This window comes from Manis pentadactyla, chromosome 13 (assembly GCF_030020395.1).
Source record: "Manis pentadactyla isolate mManPen7 chromosome 13, mManPen7.hap1, whole genome shotgun sequence".
Classification (NCBI taxonomy): Eukaryota; Metazoa; Chordata; class Mammalia; order Pholidota; family Manidae; genus Manis; species Manis pentadactyla.
The window spans coordinates 10,317,215-10,339,506 of NC_080031.1; the positions used below are offsets into that span (position 1 = coordinate 10,317,215).

The following is a 22,292-nucleotide window of genomic DNA, read 5'->3' on the forward strand; positions in this document are numbered from 1 at the left end:
CGTCCCCTGGTTAATATTAAGGCTTTTTAGAGTAAAATACTTTTATGTCTGTTTCCTCAAAGAAAAATAATCCAGCATCTTATTCCAGAAGAGACATTGTCAAGCTTGATATATTCACTGAAATTTCTTTGAAATTACCATTGTTTTCCTAATTAAAATTTGAGGGTTTTATACCTTAAAATCTATTAGGAAGTAGTGTACAGGGGCCTACAAAAACAGGAGTGATTTAGTCATTTCCAGGTCCTCCAATTTTGTGAGTTAAACTTTTTAAATTTCAAGTTACTTGAGCTTTTATCCTCTCCAGAGAAATCCCTTGGCCCCCATAATATTTCTAGTGAAAGAAAAGAATCATAAGAATAAGCTTTTATTGTCCATCATCTTACTTTAGGGTTCCTACTTTCCAATTTGACTTTGATAACTACTCATTTCATTTTATCTCGTGAAAAATGTCCCATCTCCACCTAGTTCCTCAAATGTGGCCCCAGCTTTTCACCTCTTTTCCCCAAAATACTACAAATGTATGGTCACTGCATTATAAGTTTCATGAAAGCTTCAGGAACTGTTTATTTATAGTATCATATTGAACAGGATAAACTTCCAGACGAAAGTGTGGTTTTAAATCCTCATGACCCCTCTGCACACAGGAATCTCTTAATTATTGGCCATACGTCTTGTTGAGTCCTGGACTAACTACATGTTCTGGGCTCCTGTCCCTCTCATGCCCCATTCTCTGAATTACAAATGCTTGCAAACATTCCCAATATTTTTTTAATTCTGTGGAAGAAGAAACTTTCTTATTCCAGCCAATTATTTCCCAACTGTACTGGCCCAAAAGACCTTCCCTTCCCAATGAAAAGAACCATCAAACTATTTTTCTAAACAACAAACAAAAGAAGAAATACACAGATTGAGAAAAATTTATGTATCATCTAGGAACAAAGCACAGTCAACTTTTCAATTAGATATGTTTTCTCATATTCCATGCTTTTGTAACAGAAATAATATAATAAAGCACTAACAGAGTATACTAGAAAAAGTAGGAGACTTGAAATCAGAACACTAAGAGTTCAGATTTTTTTGTTAAGAATATTAGTGACTATAAATCATTAACCTGAGCTTTACTTTTTATGATACATGCAATAAACATGTTCTGCAAATGGCTACGTGCAGGGTCGGAGTGTGCAAAAGTAGAAAATACTTAGTGAAAGAAAACATAGTGCAGTCTTTACAGAAGCAAAATGGGTTGCACTTAACAGTCTTTTGGGACCTTCCATCTCTGGAATTGAGACACACTGAAGAAAAAAACCAGTGATAGAGAATTTTGTTATATTATAACTAGAATTAAATAAAGGTGAAAATAAAAGAAAAAGAGATAAGAAAGGGTGAAAATGGTGAAGAGAAAAAGAGAGATCTATGTGGTATAAACTTCAAATTAAAACAATTTTGTTACAGGCATGGAATATATAGAGAATTTAGTTACAGCATAGGGAATATAGCCCATAATATTGTATATCTTTGTATGATGATAAGGTAATTATATTTTTCATGGTGAAGATTTAGTAGTGTATATATTTAATGAATAGCTAGATGTTAAACAGAAACCAATATAGTATTGTATTTAAACTATATTTAAATACAAAATAAAAACAATAGAAAAATGAAAGGGAAAACGTAAAACTTTTTAAAAATAAAAAGAAATCATTGATAGAATATTTAAATTTCCTTCAACATGATAAAAAAATTGGATAAGACTGCAAATAAAATTATCATCATTAAAACAGAGTCACCCTGTCCAGTGACTATCCACAGACAGATGATGTTTCTAATCAAAAGATTCTCCTCAGGGTCTTTCTCAGAGCAAGTTTAACATCTTTGTTCCTCAAACTGTAGATTAAGGGGTTCGTCATGGGGACCACATTGGTATAAAAGACAGAAGAGATTTTTCCCACATTCATGGACCCAGCAGAAGAAGGTTGGAGATACATAAATGCAAACGATCCAAAGAACAAAGAAACAGCAATGATGTGGGAGCTGCAGGTGCTGAAGGCTTTGGACCTGCCCTCAGTGGAGCTGATGCGGAGGATGCTGGAGAGGATGAAACCATAGGAGACAAAGATGGTGATGCTGGGCACAATGATGTTGATGCCCCCCACAATGAACACCACCAGCTCATTGACATGGGTGCTGGTGCAGGAGAGCTGGAGCACAGGGAGGATGTCACAGAAATAATGGTTGATGGTGTTGGCGTCACAGAAGATCAGTCTCAGCAGGCATCCAGTGTGGGCCATGGAACCAGAAAAGGCCACCAAGTACGAACCAAGCATAAGGCTGGAACACACTTTAGGGGACATGGCAGCATTATACAAGAGTGGGTCGCAGATGGCCACATAGCGGTCATAGGCCATTGATGTCAACACATAGCATTCAGAAATAGCAAAAAAACAGAAAAAGTAGAGCTGGGCCATGCACCCCATGTAGGAAATAATATTCTTCTTTGATAAGAAATTCATCAGCATTTTGGGTGTAAACACTGAACAATAACAGAGATCTATAAAGGACAAATTGAAGAGGAAAAAGTACATGGGAGTGTGGAGGTGTGAATTCAGCCCAATAATAGTTATCATGCCCAGATTTCCCAGTGCAGTGACCATGTACATTACTAGAAATAGGAAGAACAGGGGGAGCTGGAGATCTGGCTGGTCTGTTAATCCCACCAGAATAAATTCTGTCAGGGAAGAACCATTTCCAGTAGGCATTCTCCTCTACAGCAATCTGTGGACACAGGACGAAGGGTTACATCACAGAACAATTCAACAATTTATGCACTGTCTTATCCAGAAAGAAAATGTATAAACTTGAAATGCCTGAGAGTAGCCCAACTTGGACACATAGAATATTACCACTACCGTGATATTGAATGGCACTAAATATCCCTTTTTGAAGCCGAAATAAGCTGAATATAGCACAGAGAATCACAAACTAGCCTACTGAGGGGAGGCCAGGGCTTCAATATGCAAACACGACTGCTGGAAAAACCAAGGAAGAGGGACAAGTTGGGACCCCGATAGGATCATCCTTCTCTCAACTCCATTTCTCCCAAGAACAATGTTTCTATGAGAAATAAGAGAGCAGAGTCTAGGACAGGTTAAGTTACGGTCCATGTCACAGAGTAAAAGCCATAAATGAGGAAGAGTGAGCCTTCCTTTCAGGGAGAGGGAACTTACTGAGATGATGCATCCCCTGAGCCCCGGAAATCTTTAACATTCCCTGTTTTCCCTTCAAAAAGATTCTTCCATCACATTCACCTGAATCTCAGAAATGCAGTAAAATGGGAACGCAAGTGGCATGCCTTAGGTCCCTAAACTTAATCTCAAAAGAAGGAACATATTTTTCTAAGCAGAACTAATAAACTCACCTCCTTAGGTCAGAAGACTTCACTGTCCTAGTATCCTTGGTATTTAACCCTGTGGTCCTGGAAAGGAAATTACAGGCTCAGAGTCTTGGATGCCTTTGATTCTAAGAGGAAGGCAATTTATGTAAGACATAAACTCAGGTATGTCCTGGAAGTCTTTCTGGGCTACACATTGTGATTCCTCACTGTGACTTTCAATCCTCTCAAGCAGCAGAGAAAACCAGAGTCTTTGTTATGATCACATTTGCTACCTGATTAGACATAGATTTAATGTGAATTCAGTGAGACAGTGCACTTGGTTATAAACAGGTAGAAGCTTGCTCATCTTTTCTTCAGGGAACAGATTTCTGGTGTAAAGGTGCAATAAGGAGATCACATACCTGGACCATGATATGCCTTTAGTTCCATAGGGACTCAGTGTTTCATTCATTTTCATTTCACTCTAGGGATTGTACATCCCTCTCTGCAGATCCAACCTAAATTCCCATATGTCTATTATCTTCATCTCTGAAGGAAACCCTACTATTGTTTTGTGTCCTCTTTACTCCCATAACCTATATGGAAATTTTCTTCTGCACTGGTTCTGCCTCCAGTCTTCTTTTTTCTTCTCTGCAATTTTTCAAATATGCAGTAACCTATTTCAGCTGTTCTCTCTCCTGAGATATCTCCAGATGTGATGTTGGGTATCTCTTCTACAGTTTACATTTTAAACACTTACTGGAAATTTCTACCTGACAGTCCTGCTGGATGAATATAAGTAACATTTCAGTTACAGATGTTATCGGCCTTTCTCATCACAGACAAGATCAGGAGCTATGGAGTTAGAGGGTGTTTGTATCAATCTGACCTCCCTTCTCTCAATCTTTTGTACAATACATTGAGATTATGTTACTTAATCTCTCTGTTCCTCTGGCTCATTTTTGTCAAATGGGGATGGTAACAATGGCAACTCTTTCAGTGGGTTACTATGATAATTAAATGGGAAAAAATGTAAATAAAATGGTGAGAATAGTTCCTAAAGAGACCTAAATGGGTAATGCTAATTTTAGGTGTTTAAGTAAAAACAAATACAAAAACCATGGGTTTTTTCTTTTCATTGCAAAGCTTCTATAGTTATACTTACCTCTTTCAATAAAAGAATACATGTTAATTAAGGATAAAACGCCTGATTTTCATCTCATGAATACCAGTGTTTCCTTAAGCTCCCAATTTCTTTTACGTACAAAGAAAAAATAACGTGCAAGATGAAATCAGGAAGCCACGGTATTAAATCTGTAAACGCCAAAATCTTGAGACTCGCTACAACCACTAGAAGCACCATAGCTCAGCCACTATTTATTCAAGGAAACTCATTGAGTACATAAGAGGTACTAAAACCTGAAGAATTAATAGTTAGCAAAGTAACTATTTTCTCTAAAGATCTTACACTTTAGTGAGGAATGGAGATATTTTCTGAAAGGAGATGCCCAGGACATTCCTCAGTTTGGAGCTGAGACTCTTCACTCATTGAAGCTCACTTGGCAGAAATATAAAACTAGCTAACACATCTATAATATGATATATTGCTTGAGTATAGGCCCTAGGGATATTTTGGAAATGAAAGTATGACAAACAGTTGTACATATATATATATATATATATATACATATATATATATATACATGCTTGTACATGTACATGTATATGTGTTATGACTTCCATGTGGACGTGTGAGCACTGAGTAGTCTGCAAGGGTGAGGACAATATCCAGAATCAAACTGAGCATCTGGCTTCAGAGTACCTCAGATAACAGTAGGTTTCCTGACTGAACACACAAGGAAATAAAAGTTTATTGAGAGCCTCAGATTCCTAGATGAACTCCACCCACCATGATCAGTGACAACTATCTACCCTTTTCAGATGAATGAGGAACTCTAGTTTTATTTAACTCTGTTTTCTTCTGCACATCGAATTAAAATATGGTTTTCTTTGCTCATACTTTCTAGATATGTTCTCTATGCAAAGATTCACTCATTTAAGGGAAAGAAATTACTTTACTGTGTTTGACACATGAATGTAAAAAGCACTTACCTACACTACACTGGGATTCACACTCCAGTAGAAGCAAACACCAAAGGGATGCAAGCAAAGGAGGAAACCCTCACCCTGTGTTAAGGAATCAGAAAATGCTCCTGCACAGGAAGGACCAGTGGAAAACAGGGTAGGGAAAAACAGGAGGTAATGATTTCAGGCAGAGGGAAAGAATGGGTCAACGATCAAAATTACATCAACTACAATAGCCATTTTCTGAGATGTGAAAGACAATCTTTCACTCTGTACACTTAAATCTACAACTAGTTATCTAATACCTTAAGTTCTATAACAATTTTTATAATGAGCTACAATCCCTAATTTTAGTTTCAATAAGCAAGATTTACAATTCATGAATACAATTATTTATAATGAGAGCTCTCCTTGAATGCAAAGAATTTCAAAAATGTAGGGACTAATTAAATGCTCCTGTTTTCCCCTCAGTGACAGGGTACGAGAAGGTTCTTGGCTGAATACATGCAAGAACAAATGAAAAAAATAGCATTGACTCTAGCTTGAGCAGATTTCACAAATTTGGGGATGTCAATTCCTAGACTGAAGACCTATTCTGTCATAGTAATGTTAATGTTTTCACATTTTCTAATCTTGGCATAAGTAGTGAATGAACTTTTTTCCTTGGCCAGTTGTTAAATAACTGTCCCTATCAGCCTATAGTGTTTTATGTTTCCTTTATTATTCCAAACAGAATGGCTACCAATTTCATTTTCACCAATTTTCATTATCACATATCACTATCACTTTTACAAATCAAATAATCTATACTAAATTCCTGGGAAGTCCAAATAAACTTATTTTTAGAAAGATAAAAATAATTTAGTGCCTACACATACAAAGACCAGGGGTCAATTACTTATTCACTGTCCACTCTACTTAACTGAGAATAGCTGACTTTCCCCTTCAGGTTCAAGTCTCTCTTGACCTCCAGGAACAATTCTTAGGCAGGCAGCTGAAATATAAAAGGCTCTAACCCAAAATTATGGGCAACAACATAAGATTACTTACAGCTGCATTGCCTCTCACCTTGAAGAACAATTGTGATACCTGGTTCTGATACAATCTTTACATTCTACAATTCTTGCGATTGAAGCAGTCTTTTCTCGTTAAGTAGACATTCCCATATTATACACTTTCACATTCTTTTCATTAATGATATCAAGTATGATGCCTGGAAAGTTTATCTTTAAGGAAATACTTTATGAAGAAGGTATACAGGATTCAGAAACAGGAATTATATAGCATAGAATAAGAACTACACCCTCTTTACTTTACCAATAACCTAAGCATAATGATACATAATATAATACAAATCCAGAAAATGGCATTGCACATTGACTTTCTTACTTACACAGACATTGTTGCAAAGTTTCCACTGGGTTGATGAAGAGAATAGCCTCTGCCCTATGGTGGTCTGTATTGTTCTGTAAGCATTACACTACAAATGGTGGACCTCTTCTGTGTGAGCCAGCCTGTACTTGGAGGTACCCCAACAGCAGGGATTTGATTCTTATGTTTTGCTTCTGGATTATTTTAGTGGTTAAGTAGAGTTCTAATAAAAAATATTTGTAACCTTACTTGATTGTGAAATTTACCTCAAAATGCATACAAAAAGTGTGTAAAATTACACTTCACCCACCATCATAATATTAAACGCTTATAATCACCATGCAGGTGAGAGCATATTACCGGCACACTAGAGCCCTCTGAGTCTCCCTACTTGATGGTAGCTCCGTCCTTCCTCCATTCTCTATTCTGACTGTGTGCCAATCACTCTCTCACTTTTCTCTCCACTTCATCACATACATTGGGTCTCAACACCACCCTGATCCAACCCGCAGAATATCAAAGACAATGCAGGAAGGGCAGAGCTTGGCCCTGGAACGGAGCCCATGAAGTGTAGACCTAAGTCACATGACAAGCTTCACTGCAAGGAGGAAATGTGTGTTTTGGGAGAAGAGGGAACCAGCTATTAATCTCGACTCAATGGCCAATCATCTTGGTGACTAATGAACATCACTAATGAATTAAATATGGTAATGAACATGTGAACTGACTGCTAGACATGGGACCTTGATTATAATGATTATCATAGGATATATGTGGTTTCTATGTTCCCATTTCTTGTACACACCTGCATCAAATGAGAGTATGTTCACACATTCTACATTAGGCAAGAGAATTGTCAAATGTGACATGTGAAAGATATTTTCTGGTCATTAATCTTATTTGAATATTTTCCCTTCATATTGTGTTCAGAGGGACTTAAATCATGAAAACTCATTGTACAATGCTCACTGAATTCTAAAACTATGGTGAATTCTGTATAGTAATAATAAAAAATACTGATACATTGAGATCAGAACACCAAAGTCCTATTCTCAGCTGTACCACTTATAAATTGTGAATTGGAGCAAGTCATGAACATCTCTGAGCATTAATCTCACCATTTCTGAAATGGGAAACAGGGTCCCTTTGTTTATGTACCTCAACGTCCTTCCCTGAAGAGCACATAGACTGACAGATGTGACATGTAGAGAACACTGCAACACACACTGCCCCTAAAGCGATTGTAAACCCTGCACACATCTATCTTTTGAGTGCCTCTATTCACCTTTATGTGAGAGTGAGGCTCCGAACTGCACAGGTGATTGCACCTGCCCTGTCACTCACTGAGGAAGGCAGGGACTCTGCCTCAGAATGCAACACTTCTCACAAAACAAGAGTCACATATAGTGTGTAAAACTGCATGTTTTGTAAAACGAAGCCCCACATATAATCTGAATCCTTCATCTAGGCCAGGCTGAATATACAATGAAGTGTTCCCATGCTTTTAGGGAAAACAGCCATTTCTGTCTCCATCCTGCATGTTTGGTGGCAGAATCAACTGTCAGGAGTAATGCTGACTGTGTTAGGCCAATCTTAGAATCTGTCCAAGGTAGGATGTATCTCTACTGTGTTGCATGATGAAAGCACACCTTTTTATCAGTCTGTTACCTTGCCATTTTTATGTTACTGACATACAGCACATTTCAACACAAACAAGCCACCCGTGCTAAATTTCAAAATATTTAAATATTGAGTGGAGTTCAGAAAATGGTAATCATTTTGGTAATATGGGAATATGGGAATAAAATGTTGATAATGAATATTATGAAAAGTATACACTGGCAGATATTTATAGTGTGCCCAGATCAATCACATGGAGGAATTACAGTAGCATTTTTCAAAAAAATAATAATCCATCCTCCTTTCCACTAAAGCAATTGTCACAGTTAGGTTTATTCACCAAATGTTTCCTTCAAGTTGTCCTTGCCCTCCTAGCTGTAATTGGGGGTTTTTGTATTTCAAATCCATATGGAAGTAGAACGTGGAAGTAGAAAAAAAAACAGCAATTATTTCATTGTTACAAGGATCTTCCACCCTATGAGTTTAACTTTTCAAGTGTCAAAAATTACTAAAGTTTCATCCCATTCAGATAAATCCTGTGGTGTCCATAATAAATCTAGAGACTGCAAGAAAGGAGAGAGTTGTGGGTAGAGCATTTCATTAACCATCATTTTACTTTGTAAATTCCTCCTTCTACTACCACATTCCAATGAAATTTCATTGTTTTATTTCCCAAAGCTGCTGTCCTCTCTCTACCTGCTTCTAAATGTGGCCAAAGATTTTCCACATCCATTCTATAAAACACTATTAATGTGCATTCACTGTGCACTATAGTTCTATCATAGATATGGACAAGGGGCTATTTTGACAATACTGTACAGAAATGAATTTCAGAATGAAATAAGGTGACTAAAACTCATTATGACCCTCCCACCTGCAAGGACCTCTTCTCTACTGGCCATGTGTCTGGTTGAGTCCTGACCTAATGAATGGTCTCTGTGCTCATTTCTCCTGTGCTCGGTTCTCTGAAATACAAACACTGGCACACATTCCAAATTCAGGATTTGAATTCTGTAAATAAAACAACCTCCTTATTTGAGACAAACACCTCCCCAATATGCTAGCATACACAAAAAAAGCCAACAACCTGTTTTCCTAAACAAACAAACAAACAAAATAAAGTCTATCTGAGAGAAATTCATGTATTGTTGGACAAAACAGTCAACATTCAAATTAGAAATGTTTTCAAATAATCCATGTTTATGGAAACAAAAATAATAGAATAAAGAAGCATGGCCTATTGCAGAGTAGAAGACTTGAAATCAGAAGACTAAGAGCTTACTCTAGACCTTTTGTTTATGATGCTGTGTGACTCTGGGCAAATCATGAATCATTCTGAGATTCGCTTCCATCCATACAATAAATATACTTTCATTATTAGATATGTGGTGATTTGAGTACAAAGGTAAAAAGAAATCACATTTCCAAAGGAAGTTTATTGCAAAATGATGCAATTTGATTATATATACATAGTTTTTATGGAACCATTATCTATGGTATTTAAAACATACATATTCTTGATAATTGGATGATAAAGATATATGAGCAGAAACACAGTATCTGACTTAGATTTTCGTACCAGTTGGCAGATAACAATACCCAATATCACTCTATTCTTACCTAATTAGATCAATGTAGACCATTCCTTTTCTAGTGGAAACAAAAAGCACAAATTCCAATTTTGAAAAAGACACTATATTTCTTAACTAATGTTATTACTAAACAGGAAAGAGGCGGAGAAAGTAAGGCAAATGGTAAGTAAAAAAGAAGACCTACATACAAAGACTGGAAATACTAAGACACGACTCAATTATCTTTCATCATGTTAAGACAGAAATATGACAAGAAGGCTATCACTACAAATATTTTAATTAATTACACAAAATCTCTGTCTTGTACCTACCTGCACAGACAGAGACTGTTTCTGTTCATAAAATTTGAAGAAAAATTCAGGGTTTTTTGCAGAGCAAATTTCACATCTTTGTTCCTTAAACTATAGATTAGGGGGTTCAACATGGGGACCACATTGGTATAAAAGATAGAGGAGAATTTTCCCTCATTCATAGACACAGACGAAGAAGGTTGGAGGTACATAAATGCACCTGATCCAAAGAACAAAGAAACAGCAATGATGTGGGAGCTGCAGGTGCTGAAGGCTTTGGACCTGCCCTCAGTGGAGCTGATGTGGAGGATGCTGGAGAGGATGAAACCATAGGAGACAAAGATGGTGATGCTGGGCACAATGATGTCGATGCCCCCCACAATGAACACCACCAGCTCATTGACGAAAGTGCTTGTACAGGAGAGCTGGAGTAGAGGGAGGAGGTCACAAAAATAATGGTTGATGATGTTGGCATCACAGAAGGTCAATCTCAGCATGCATCCAGTGTGGGCCATGGAACCACAAAAGGCCAGCAAGTATGAACCAAGCATAAGACTGGAACACACTTTAGGGGACATGGCAGCATTATACAAAAGTGGTTTACAGATGGCCACATACCGATCATAAGCCATTGATGTCAGCACATAGCATTCTGAAATTGCAAAAAATGTGAAAAAGTAGAGCTGGGCCATGCACCCCATGAAGGAAATAATGTTTTCCTTTGGTAAGAAATTCATCAACATTTTTGGTGTTGATACTGAAGAATAGCAGAAGTCTATAAAAGACATATTAAAGAGGAAAAAGTACATGGGAGTATGGAGGTATGAATTCAGCCCAATGAGGGTTATCATGCCCAGATTTCCTATCACTGTGACCAAATACATTACTAGAAACAGGAAGAACAGAGGGAGCTGGAGATCTGGCTGGTCTGTTAAACCCACCAGAATGAAGTCTGTCAGGAAAGAACGATTTCCCTTTTGCATTCTTCTCTACGGGAGTCTGTGGATACGAGAAAAAAGGGGTTGCATTAGGCAACAATTCAACATTTACAGTACTGTCTCATCTTGAAAGCGAAGGTATAAATGGGGAATCAGTGAGAACAGCCCAACTCAGACCGAGAGAATCTGACTTTACCACTACCATGATACTGAGTGACACTAATTCTCCTTTATTGGAGCTGAAGAAAGTCGGATACAGCAAAGAGAATCACAAACTAGCCCACAGCTGGAAGGCCAGGGCTTCAACATGCAAACATGACTGCTAGAAAAACCAAGGAGAAAGGGTCAGATTTGGACCAGGACAGAATCATCCCTCTCAGCTCAGTATTTCTTCCAAGAACACTGTTTCTGTCACAAATAACAGACCAGAGTCTAGGACCGGTTGAGTTACTGTCCATGTCAGCAGGAAAAGATATAAATGAAGAAGAGTGAGAGATCCTTTCAGGGAGAAGAAACTTAATAACTGAAATAATGCAGCCCCTGAGCCCCTAATGTCTCTGAACATTCCCTGTTCCCAATTCAAATAGATTCGTCCATCGCTTTCACCTGATCTTATAACTGCACTAACTGGGAAATCAAGTGGCATGGCTTAGGTCCCTGGTCTCATCTCAAAACAAGGACCATATGATTATGAGCAGAACTCAGAAACTCACCTCCTTAGGTCAGAAAATATCAGTGTTCTCCTATCCTTGATATTTACCCCTATAGTCCTGGAGTGGAAATGTCAGGCTCTGAGCCTTTGATAACTTTGATTCTAAGAGACTGAAGCCCAGACTTAAATTCATGTATGCATTGGAAATTTTTCTGAGCTAGAGATTGTAATTCCCCCCTATGACTTTGAACCGTCACAAGCAGCAGAGAAAAATTTAGTTTTTGTTATCACATTAGCTACCTGATTAGACACAGATTTAATGTGAATTCAATGATACAACACACTTGGTTATAAACAGGGTTGAAGCTTGCTCAGCTTTTCCTCAGGGAGCAGATTTCTTGTGCAAAGGGCAAGCAAGGAGATCACATCCCCTGGATAATGATATGCATTTATTTCCCTAGGGACTCAGCATTTCACTCATTTTCACTTCACTCTAGGAATTGTACATTCCTAAATGCAGATTCAACCTAAATTTCCATGTGTCTATTATCTTCATTTCTGAAGGGAAATCTACTACCTTGTTTTGTTCCCTCTTTATTCCCTTATCCTAAATGGAAATTTTTTTCTGCAAGGGTTCTATCTTCAGCATTCGTTTTTCTTCTCTGAAATTTTTTGAACATGCAATGACCTATTTCAGTTGTTCTCTCTCCTAGGGTATCTGTAGACTAATTTGTAATGATATAAATTAAGATGCATGAAGGTCTAGAGATTGCAGAGGGTTAGGCTATATAAAGTTCAAGAGATTGTCGAGTCTCCCAACAGGCACTGGTAACTTCTCCAGGACAAGACCAGTCCATGAAGATTAGGACAGATGGGTCTTGTGTCTCATGTGCAGACATCAAAGCAGAAGGTCATTGAAAATGAAGACAAGTTGAAATATTTTCCAGAAAGGAACAAGATAAATGTCTGCAAACTGATACTAATAAAATGGAAATATGAGATTAACCTGACAGAGAATTTAAAATAACTGCCATAAAGATGCTCACTGTACTGAGGGGACAACACATGAATGAAGTGAAAATTTCAACAGAGAAAGAAAACTTAAGGTGCTAAACAGAAATCATGCACTAAAGAATAACATAACAACAGAAGAATTCACTACAGTGGTTCAAGAGCACCAGGATCAAACAAAGAGGTCATTGACTGTGAAATGGGGCATTGCAAATTATTCAGATGGAGGGGCAATATGAAAAAAGGCTGAAAAATAGGTAAGAAACTCAGGGGCTTACTGGAAAGTACGAAGTGGATCAATGCATTTCAGAAATTCTGGCAGGAGAAAAGAGAAAGGACCAAAAGACTTACTCAAAGAAAAAAATAGCTGAAAAATTCCCAAATCATGGCAACTTCCCTATTGTGTCACCTATTTATCAAAAGATAAAACCCACAATAATGGCATCATGACTACACGCATAGACCAAGGGGCAACCACTTACACACTCTTCATTTGACTAATGAGCCAACCTGAATCCCATGTGCAGAATTACCTCTACACGATCTCTGGCCACAATGCTTATCCGAGCAGGGGAGATGTACAGTTCTCTCACCCAATACTCCCTGACTCAGTGCAGATTTGCTAACACTGAATCACCTCTAAACGTGAATTACCATTGGGATATGTGGCTCTGATTCAATCCTTATGTTTCATAATACGTATGATGATTGAAGCCCAGTCTTTTCTCTATGCCTAAATATATTCATTTTTCTATAGTCCAAATTCCTGTTATCACATACTAGTCAAAAATAATGCCTAAAGGGAGCCAACATGGCGGCGTGAGTAGGACAGTGGAAATCTCCTCCCAAAAACATATATACTTTTGAAAATACAACAAACACAATAGCCCTAAAAGAGAGACCAGAAGACGCAGGACAGTGGCCAGACTGCAGCTACACCAGCGAGAACCCAGCGACTGGTGAAAGGGGTGAGATACAAGCCCCGGCCCCGCGGGACCCGAGCGCCCCTCCCCCCAGCTCCCGGCGGGAGAAGAGCAGGCAGAGCGGGAGGGAGACGGAGCCCAGGACTGCCGAACACCCAGCCCCCGCCATCCGGGCCAGAGCGCAGACACAGTACGTGCCCAGGGGGCCCTGGATACTGGGGGAACAGGGAGTAAGACCTCTGAGCGGGTGCCGAAGCTGATGCCCCTGAGACAAAGAAAAGCGGAGGCTTTTTGAAAGTCTTAAAGGGACAGGGACTTAACAGCTTGACGGAAACAACCCAGGTCACAGTACAGCAGCTGGAAATTACAGGGAAAACCGGGTGCACTAACCCCCTGGGCAACAGCTCTGAGACCCCTCACGGAGGCAAACAGTCAAGCAGCCCCCCCATCCATTACCCCACCGGGCGCTGCGAAAGCAGAGAAGCAGCCTGAGACAAATTCCGCCCACAGAAAGGGAAATTCCTCCCTTCCGGCCAGGCAAGACACAAAGACCCACTCTACACGCAATTACCCAACACAAGCCACTAGGGGTCGCAGTTGTCCCAGTAAAGAAAGGCCAGTAGCAAGTGAAAATTTTGGCCCTCCCAGCTGACAGTCAATAGCACCTGTCAACATGAAAAGGCAAAAAAATATGATCCAGACAAGACTAACCCAGACAGCTTTGGCATCTGCTACATCTTCCCCTGAGAAGGAATCTGGGGAGATAGATTTAGCCAGTCTTCCTGAAAAAGAATTCAAAACAAAAGTCATAACCATGCTGATGGACTTGCAGAGAAATATGCAAGAACTAAGGAAGGAGAATTCAGAAATAAAACAAGCTCTGGAAGGACTTCAAAACAGAATGCACGAGAAGCAAGAGACCATTAATGGACTAGAAAACAGAGAACAGGAACGCAGAGAAGCTGATGCAGAGAGAGATAAAAGGATCTCCAGGAATGAAAGAATTTTAAGAGAGCTGAGTGACCAAACGAAAAGGAACAATATAAGAATTATAGGTATTCCAGAAGTAGAGAGAGAAAAGGGGATAGAAAATGTCTTTGAAGAAATAATTGCTGAAAATTTCCCCAAACTAGAGGAAGAAATAGCCTCTCAGACCACAGAGGTACACAGAACTCCCATGACAAGAGATCCAAGGAGGGCAACACCAAGACACATAATAATTAAAATGGCAAAGATCAAAGACAAGGACAAAGTATTACAAGCAGCCAGAGAGAAAAAAAAGGTTACCTACAAAGGAAAACCCATCAGGCTATCATCAGACTTCTCAACAGAAACCCTACAGGACAGAAGAGAATGGCATGATATACTTAATGCAATGAAACAGAAGGGCCGCGAACCAAGACTACTGTACCCAGCACGAATATCATTTAAATATGAAGGAGGGATTAAACAATTCCCAGACAAGCAAAAGTTGAGGGAATTTGCCTCCCACAAACCACCTCTACAGGGCATCCTACAGGGACTGCTCTAGATGGGAGCACTCCTAAACAGAGCACACAACAAAACACCCAACATATGAAGAAGGGAGGAGGAGGAATAAGAAGGGACAGAAATAAAGAATCATCAGACTGTGTTTATAATAGCTCAACAAGCGAGTTAAGTTAGACAGTAAGATAGTAAAGAAGCTAACCCTAAACCTTTGGTAACCACAAACTTAAAGCCTGCAATGGCAATAAATTCATACCTTTCAATAATCACCCTAAATGTAAATGGACTGAATGCACCAATCAAAAGACACAGAGTAATAGAATGGATAAAAAAGCAAGATCCATCCATATGCTGCTTACAAGAGACTCACCTCAAACCCAAAGACGCCCACAGACTTAAAGTCAAGGGATGGAAAAAGATATTTCAAGCAAACAACAGAGAGAAGAAAGCAGGTGTTGCAATTCTGGTATCAGACAAAACAGACTTCAAAATAAAGAAAGTAACAAAAGACAAAGACAGACATTACATAATGATAAAGGGCTCAGTCCATCAAGAGGATATAACCATTATAAATAAATATGCACCCAATACAGGAGCACCAACATACCTGAAACAAATATTAATAGAACTAAAGGAGGAAACAGAATGCAATGCATTCATTCTAGGAGACTTCAACACACCACTCACTCCAAAGGACAGATCCACCAGACAGAAAATAAGTAAGGACACAGAGGCACTGAACAACACACTAGAACAGATGGACCTAATAGACATCTACAGAACTCTACATCCAAAAGCAACAGGATACACATTCTTCTCAAGTGCACATGGAACATTCTCCAGAATAGACCACATACTAGGACACAAAAAGAGCCTCAGTAAATTCCAAAAGATTGAAACCCTACCAACCAACTTTTCAGACCACAAAGGCATTAAACTAGAAACAAACTGTTCAAAGAAAGCAAAAAGGCACACAAACACATGGAGGCTAAACAACACGCTCCTAAATAATCAATGGATCAATGACCAAATCAAAATGGAGATCCAGCAATATATGGAAACAAATGACAACACCAACACTAAGCCCCAACTTCTGTGGGACACAGCAAAAGCAGTCTTAAGAGGAAAGTATATAGCAATCCAAGCATATTTTAAAAAGGAAGAGCAATCCCAAATGAACGGTCTAATGTCACAACTATCGAAATTGGAAAAAGAAGAACAAATGAGGCCTAAGGTCAGCAGAAGGAGGGACATAATAAAGATTAGAGAAGAAATAAATAAAATTGAGAACAATAAAACAATAGCAAAAATCAATGAAACCAAGAGCTGGTTCTTCGAGAAAATAAACAAAATAGATAAGCCTCTAGCCAGACTTATTAAGAGGAAAAGAGAGTCAACACAAGTCAACAGTATCAGAAACGAGAAAGGAAAAATCACGACAGACCCCGCAGAAATACAAAGAATTATTAGAGACTACTATGAAAACCTATATGCTAACAAGCTGGGAAACCTAGGAGAAATGGACAACTTCCTAGAAAAATACAACCTTCCAAGACTTACCCAAAAAGAAACAGAAAATCTAAACAGACCAATTACCAGCAACGAAATTGAAGCGGTAATCAAAAAACTACCAAAGAACAAAACCCCCGGGCCAGATAGATTTACCTCGGAATTTTATCAGACATACAGGGAAGACATAATACCCATTCTCCTTAGAGTTTTCCAAGAAATAGAAGAGGAGGGGATACTCCCAAACTCATTCTATGAAGCTAACATCACCCTAATACCAAAACCAGGCAAAGAAACCACCAAAAAAGAAAACTACAGACCAATATCCCTGATGAACGTAGACGCAAAAATACTCAATAAAATTTTAGCAAACCGAATTCAAAAATACATCAAAACCATCATACACCATGACCAAGTGGGATTCATCCCAGGGATGCAAAGATGGCACAACATTCGAAAGTCCATCAATATCATCCACCACATCAACAAAAAGAAAGATAAAAACCACAATGATCATCTCCATAGATGCTGAAAAAGCATTTGACAAAGTTCAACATCCATTCATGATAAAAACTCTCAGCAAAATGGGAATAGAGGGCAAGTACCTCAACATAATAAAGGTCAACTATGAAAAAAACACAGCCAACATTATATTGAATAGCGAGAAGCTGAAAGCATTTCCGCTGAGATCGGGAACTAGACAGGCATGCCCACTCTCTCCACTGTTATTTAACATAGTACTGGAGGTCCTAGCCACGGCAATCAGACAAAACAAAAAAATACAAGGAATCCAGATTGGCAAAGAAGAAGTTAAACTGTCACTATTTGCAGATGACATGATACTGTACATAAAAAATCCTAAAGACTCCACCCCAGAACTACTAGAACTGATATCGGAATACAGCAAAGTTGCAGGATACAAAATCAACACACAGAAATCTGTGGCTTTCCTATATACCAACAATGAACCAACAGAAAGAGAAATCAGGAAAACAACTCCATTCACAATTGCATCAAAAAAAATAAAATACCTAGAAATAAACCTAACCAAAGAACTGAAAGACTTTATACTCTGAAAACTACAAGTCACTCTTAAAAGAAATTAAAGGGGACACTAACAGATGGAAACGCATCCCATGCTCATGGCTAGGAAGAATTAATATCGTCAAAATGGCCATTCTGCCCAAAGCAATATACAGATTTGATGCAATCCCTATGAAACTACCAGCAACATTCTTCAATGAACTGGAACAAATAGTTCAAAAATTCATATGGAAACACCAAAGACCCCGAATAGCCAAAGCAATCCTGAGAAAGAAGAATAAAGTACGGGGGATCTCACTCCCCAACTTCAAGCTCTAGTATAAAGCCGTAGTAATCAAGACAATTTGGTACTGGCACAAGAGCAGAGCCACAGACCAATGGAACAGACTAGAGAATCCAGACATTAACCCAGACATATATGTTCAATTAATATTTGATAAAGGGGCCATGGACATACAATGGTGAAATGACAGTCTCTTCAACAGGTGGTGCTGGCAAAACTGGACAGCTACATGTAGGAGAATGAAACTGGACCATTGTCTAACCCCATATACAAAAGTAAACTCAAAATGGATCAAAGACCTGAATGTAAGTCATGAAACCATTAAACTCTTGGAAGAAAACATAGGCAAAAACCTCTTAGACATAAACATGAGTGACCTCTTTTTGAACATATCTCCCCGGGCAAGGAAAACAACAGCAAAAATGAACAAGTGGGACTATATTAAGCTGAAAAGCTTCTGTACAGCAAAAGACACCATCAATAGAACAAAAAGGAACCCTACAGTATGGGAGAATATATTTGAAAATGACACATCTGATAAAGGCTTGACGTCCAGAATATATAAAGAGCTCACACGCCTCAACAAACAAAAAACAAATAACCCAATTAAAAAATGGGCAAAGGAACTGAACAGATGGTTCTCCAAAAAAGAAATACAGATGGCCAACAGACACATGAAAAGATGCTCCACATCGCTAATTATCAGAGAAATGCAAATTAAAACTACAATGAGGTATCACCTCACACCAGTAAGGATGGCTGCCATCCAAAAGACAAACAACAATAAATGTTGGCGAGGCTGTGGAGAAAGGGGAACCCTCCTACACTGCTGGTGGGAATGAAAACTTGTTCAACCATTGTGGAAAGCAGTATGGAGGTACATCAAAATGCTCAAAACAGACATACCATTTGACCCAGGAATTGCACTCCTAGGAATTTACCCTAAGAATGCAGCAATCAAGTATGAGAAAGACCAATGCACCCCTATGTTTATCGCAGCACTATTTACAATAGCCAAGAATTGGAAGCAACCTAAATGTCCATCGATAGATGAATGGATAAAGAAGATGTGGTACATATACACAATGGAATACTACTCAGCCATAAGAAAAGGGCAAATCCAACCATTTGCAGCAACATGGATGGAGCTGGAGGGTATTTTGCTCAGTGAAACAAGCCAAGCAGAGAAAGAGAAATACCAAATGATTTCACTCATCTGTGGAATATAAGAACAAAGGAAAAACTGAAGGAACAAAACAGCAACAGAATCACAGAACTCAAGAATGGACTAACAGGTACCAAAGGGAAAGGGACTGGGGAGGATGGGTGGGTAGGGAGGGATAAGGGGGGGCAGAAAAAGAGGGGTATTAAGATTAGCATCCATAGCGGGGTGGGAGAAAGGGGAGGGCTGTACAACACAGAGAAGACAAGTAGTGATTCTACAACAGTTTGCTACGCTGATGGACAGTGACTGTAAAGGAGTATATAGGGGGGACCTGGTATAGAGGAGAGCCTAGTAAACAAAGTATTCGTCATGTAAGTGTAGACTAATGATTAAAAAAAAAAAAAAAAAGCAGTTCCTATGTGGTGACCTCTAATGAGTTCTACACAATGATATAAAGGGCATATAAAAGTGTAGGCAAAGGGTCTGTTTGTGTTTATACCGAGGATCAAAGCCTAATTTGGCTACCCCGAAAATGAACTAAGATATGATATGAAAAAGAACTTCCAACATCAGCACTCTCGGGAAGACTCATGACAGAAGATGATCAGCAAAAAAAAAACTCCAACAAAGATCCACGCACTGCCACAGGTGTAGATGCACTCATCCCACCAGTTCCTGGACTTGCCATGGGAATGATGAAGGAGATATCTAAGCTGGCCTGTGCATACAGTAAAACAAAAAATTGGACTGGATCTATACTGTTGGAACTCAACCAAGAATTAGGAGAAGTGCAAATTGTAGCACTCCAAAATCTTACAACCACAGACTATTTATTTTTAAAAGAACATATGGGATATGAACAGTCCCCAGGAATGGGTTGTTCTAGTTTATCTGAATTCTCTCAGACTGTTTAAGTTCAGTCGGACAATATCCACCATATCATAGATAAGTTTTCACAAATGCCTAAGGTGCCTAACTGGTTTTCTTGGTTTCACTGGAGATGGCTGGTAAATACAGGTATGCTTTGGTTAGGTAACTATATTCCTATTATGTTAATGTGTGTGCACAATTTAATTAGTAGTTTAAAACCTATCCATGCTGAAGTTACTCTACAAGAAGATATGTCAAAGAAATAATCAATCTTCCCAGGTTTTCTTCTGCCTGCTACTTCTATAGCTTTTCTTCTTCCTACCTAATCACAACCTTTAAATAGAACTCGTGCCACATGTCGAATTTACCGAGTATCATAATTCTTCCAAGTGGTAAAGACACCTCAAGACAAATGCTGGGCAAAGAAGCCACAGGGCATAAATATGCAAAGAAGTAAAAAGCTAACCATTTCAGACAATAAGGCTTCTCTCTCACTTACCAACTTCACATTTCCCTGTATGGCCCCGGAAGATGACTGGTTAGCCAGAGACGGGTAAGATTCCTCAAGGGAGGAAAACCTAAGACAGGCACAGTCGCAGGGGGCCATCTGGTGAGAAAATGGGGAGCAGCAGAGATGAGGCTTATAACCTCCCCCCTCATGTTCTGAGAGAAATCTTCTGCATACGTGGATGTTTTATTGCCCTCGTGTAGCTCGGATTAACACATAGTCTACAGGCACACACCTGATCATCTACATTTGCTCTCTTACAACACTAAACTCTGTTTTCTACCTTTATCTCGTATCTACCTACCACTTCAGCATTTTATTAAAAATAATAATAATAGAGAAATGTGGTATCCACATATAAATCAAGTTTAAAAATCAAATGAATATTCATATTTGAACTGACTGTGTGTAGTTCATAATGCATGAACAAAACCGAAAGCTTCTGTGATGACTGCCCTTGCACTGTTCACCATGTAACTTATTCACTATGTAAGAATTTGTTCTCCATGTAAGAATTTGTTCATTATGCATCAGAAGATTGGAGACTGACGAAAATTAGGCTTGGGGTGGATTAATGATTGTGCATTGAGTATTGATCCCCCTATACAGAAATTTATTGTTGTTAACAACTATTTGATCAATAAATATGAGAGATGCCCTCAGAAAATATATATATATATATATATATATATATATATATATATATATAAACACACTTCCAATTGTAAAATAAATAAGTAACCGGGATGTAATGTATAGCATAAGGAATATAGTCAAAATATTGTAACAACTTGGTATGGTGATAGCTGGTACCTAGAATTATCATGTATATAAATGTTGAATCACTGTGTTGTACACCTGAAACTAATGTAATGTAATACTGTTGTCAACTACCCTTCAATTAAAAAAAATAATAATAATGCCTAAAAAAATTATTCAAATAAGAGCTTTATGAAGAAAGTAGAAAGGGCTAGAAATTGAAAAATATGATATGGAATGAAAATTACAGCCTACCTTTTTCATTAACCCAAATATATTAACATTTAAGCTACTACAAACCTATATAGTTGGATTATATATTGAATTCCTTCCTCCCAGACACTGGTGGAAACCCCTCATTGATTTTAGTAAAGGATCATCTCTGCCCTGGACTGGGCTGGATCACCCTGCGTGTTACTCTGCCTCTGCTGGCTCTTCGGTATGAGGCCTTCTGTACTAGGCAGGCTCTTCTCATACAGTTGTACCCTCATTGGCAGTCGTTGCTTTTTGAGTAGTTTTAATATTCAGTTTAAATGGGGGTATAATCAAAGTTTTGTAATCTCAGTTTATTGTGAAAGTTAGCACAAATGTATACATACAAATCTACACAATATGCACAATGGGTATTACATTTATTTATGCTGTGACTAATTCCTTTCTATATTTAGAATCAGAACTCCCAAGTATTTCTTTTGATTATGTCCTTTGCTATTCAGAAACTTTTTATTTTGATGTACTCCCACTTGATTATTTTTATTACTTAGCTTTCATGGAGGGACATATCCAGGAAAAAATTCCTAATGCCAATGTTCGA

The 22,292-nt window shown here is 38.4% G+C and overlaps 2 protein-coding genes across 2 annotated transcripts; both read right to left on the reverse strand.

Annotated features, from left to right (window-relative positions):
- Positions 1 to 1,826: 1,826 nt before the first annotated feature.
- On the reverse strand, positions 1,827 to 3,143 carry LOC118934592 (olfactory receptor 8B3-like). Its single transcript, XM_036930199.2, has one exon. The coding sequence runs from the start codon at positions 2,754 to 2,756 to the stop codon at positions 1,827 to 1,829; it is 930 nt and encodes a 309-aa protein (XP_036786094.2). The 5' UTR covers positions 2,757 to 3,143.
- Positions 3,144 to 10,345: 7,202 nt separating this feature from the next.
- LOC118934559 (olfactory receptor 145-like) lies at positions 10,346 to 11,311 on the reverse strand. The gene has a single exon (XM_036930168.2). It carries the CDS (start codon positions 11,309 to 11,311, stop codon positions 10,346 to 10,348), a length of 966 nt encoding a protein of 321 aa, XP_036786063.2.
- Between the last annotated feature and the right edge of the window lie 10,981 nt (positions 11,312 to 22,292).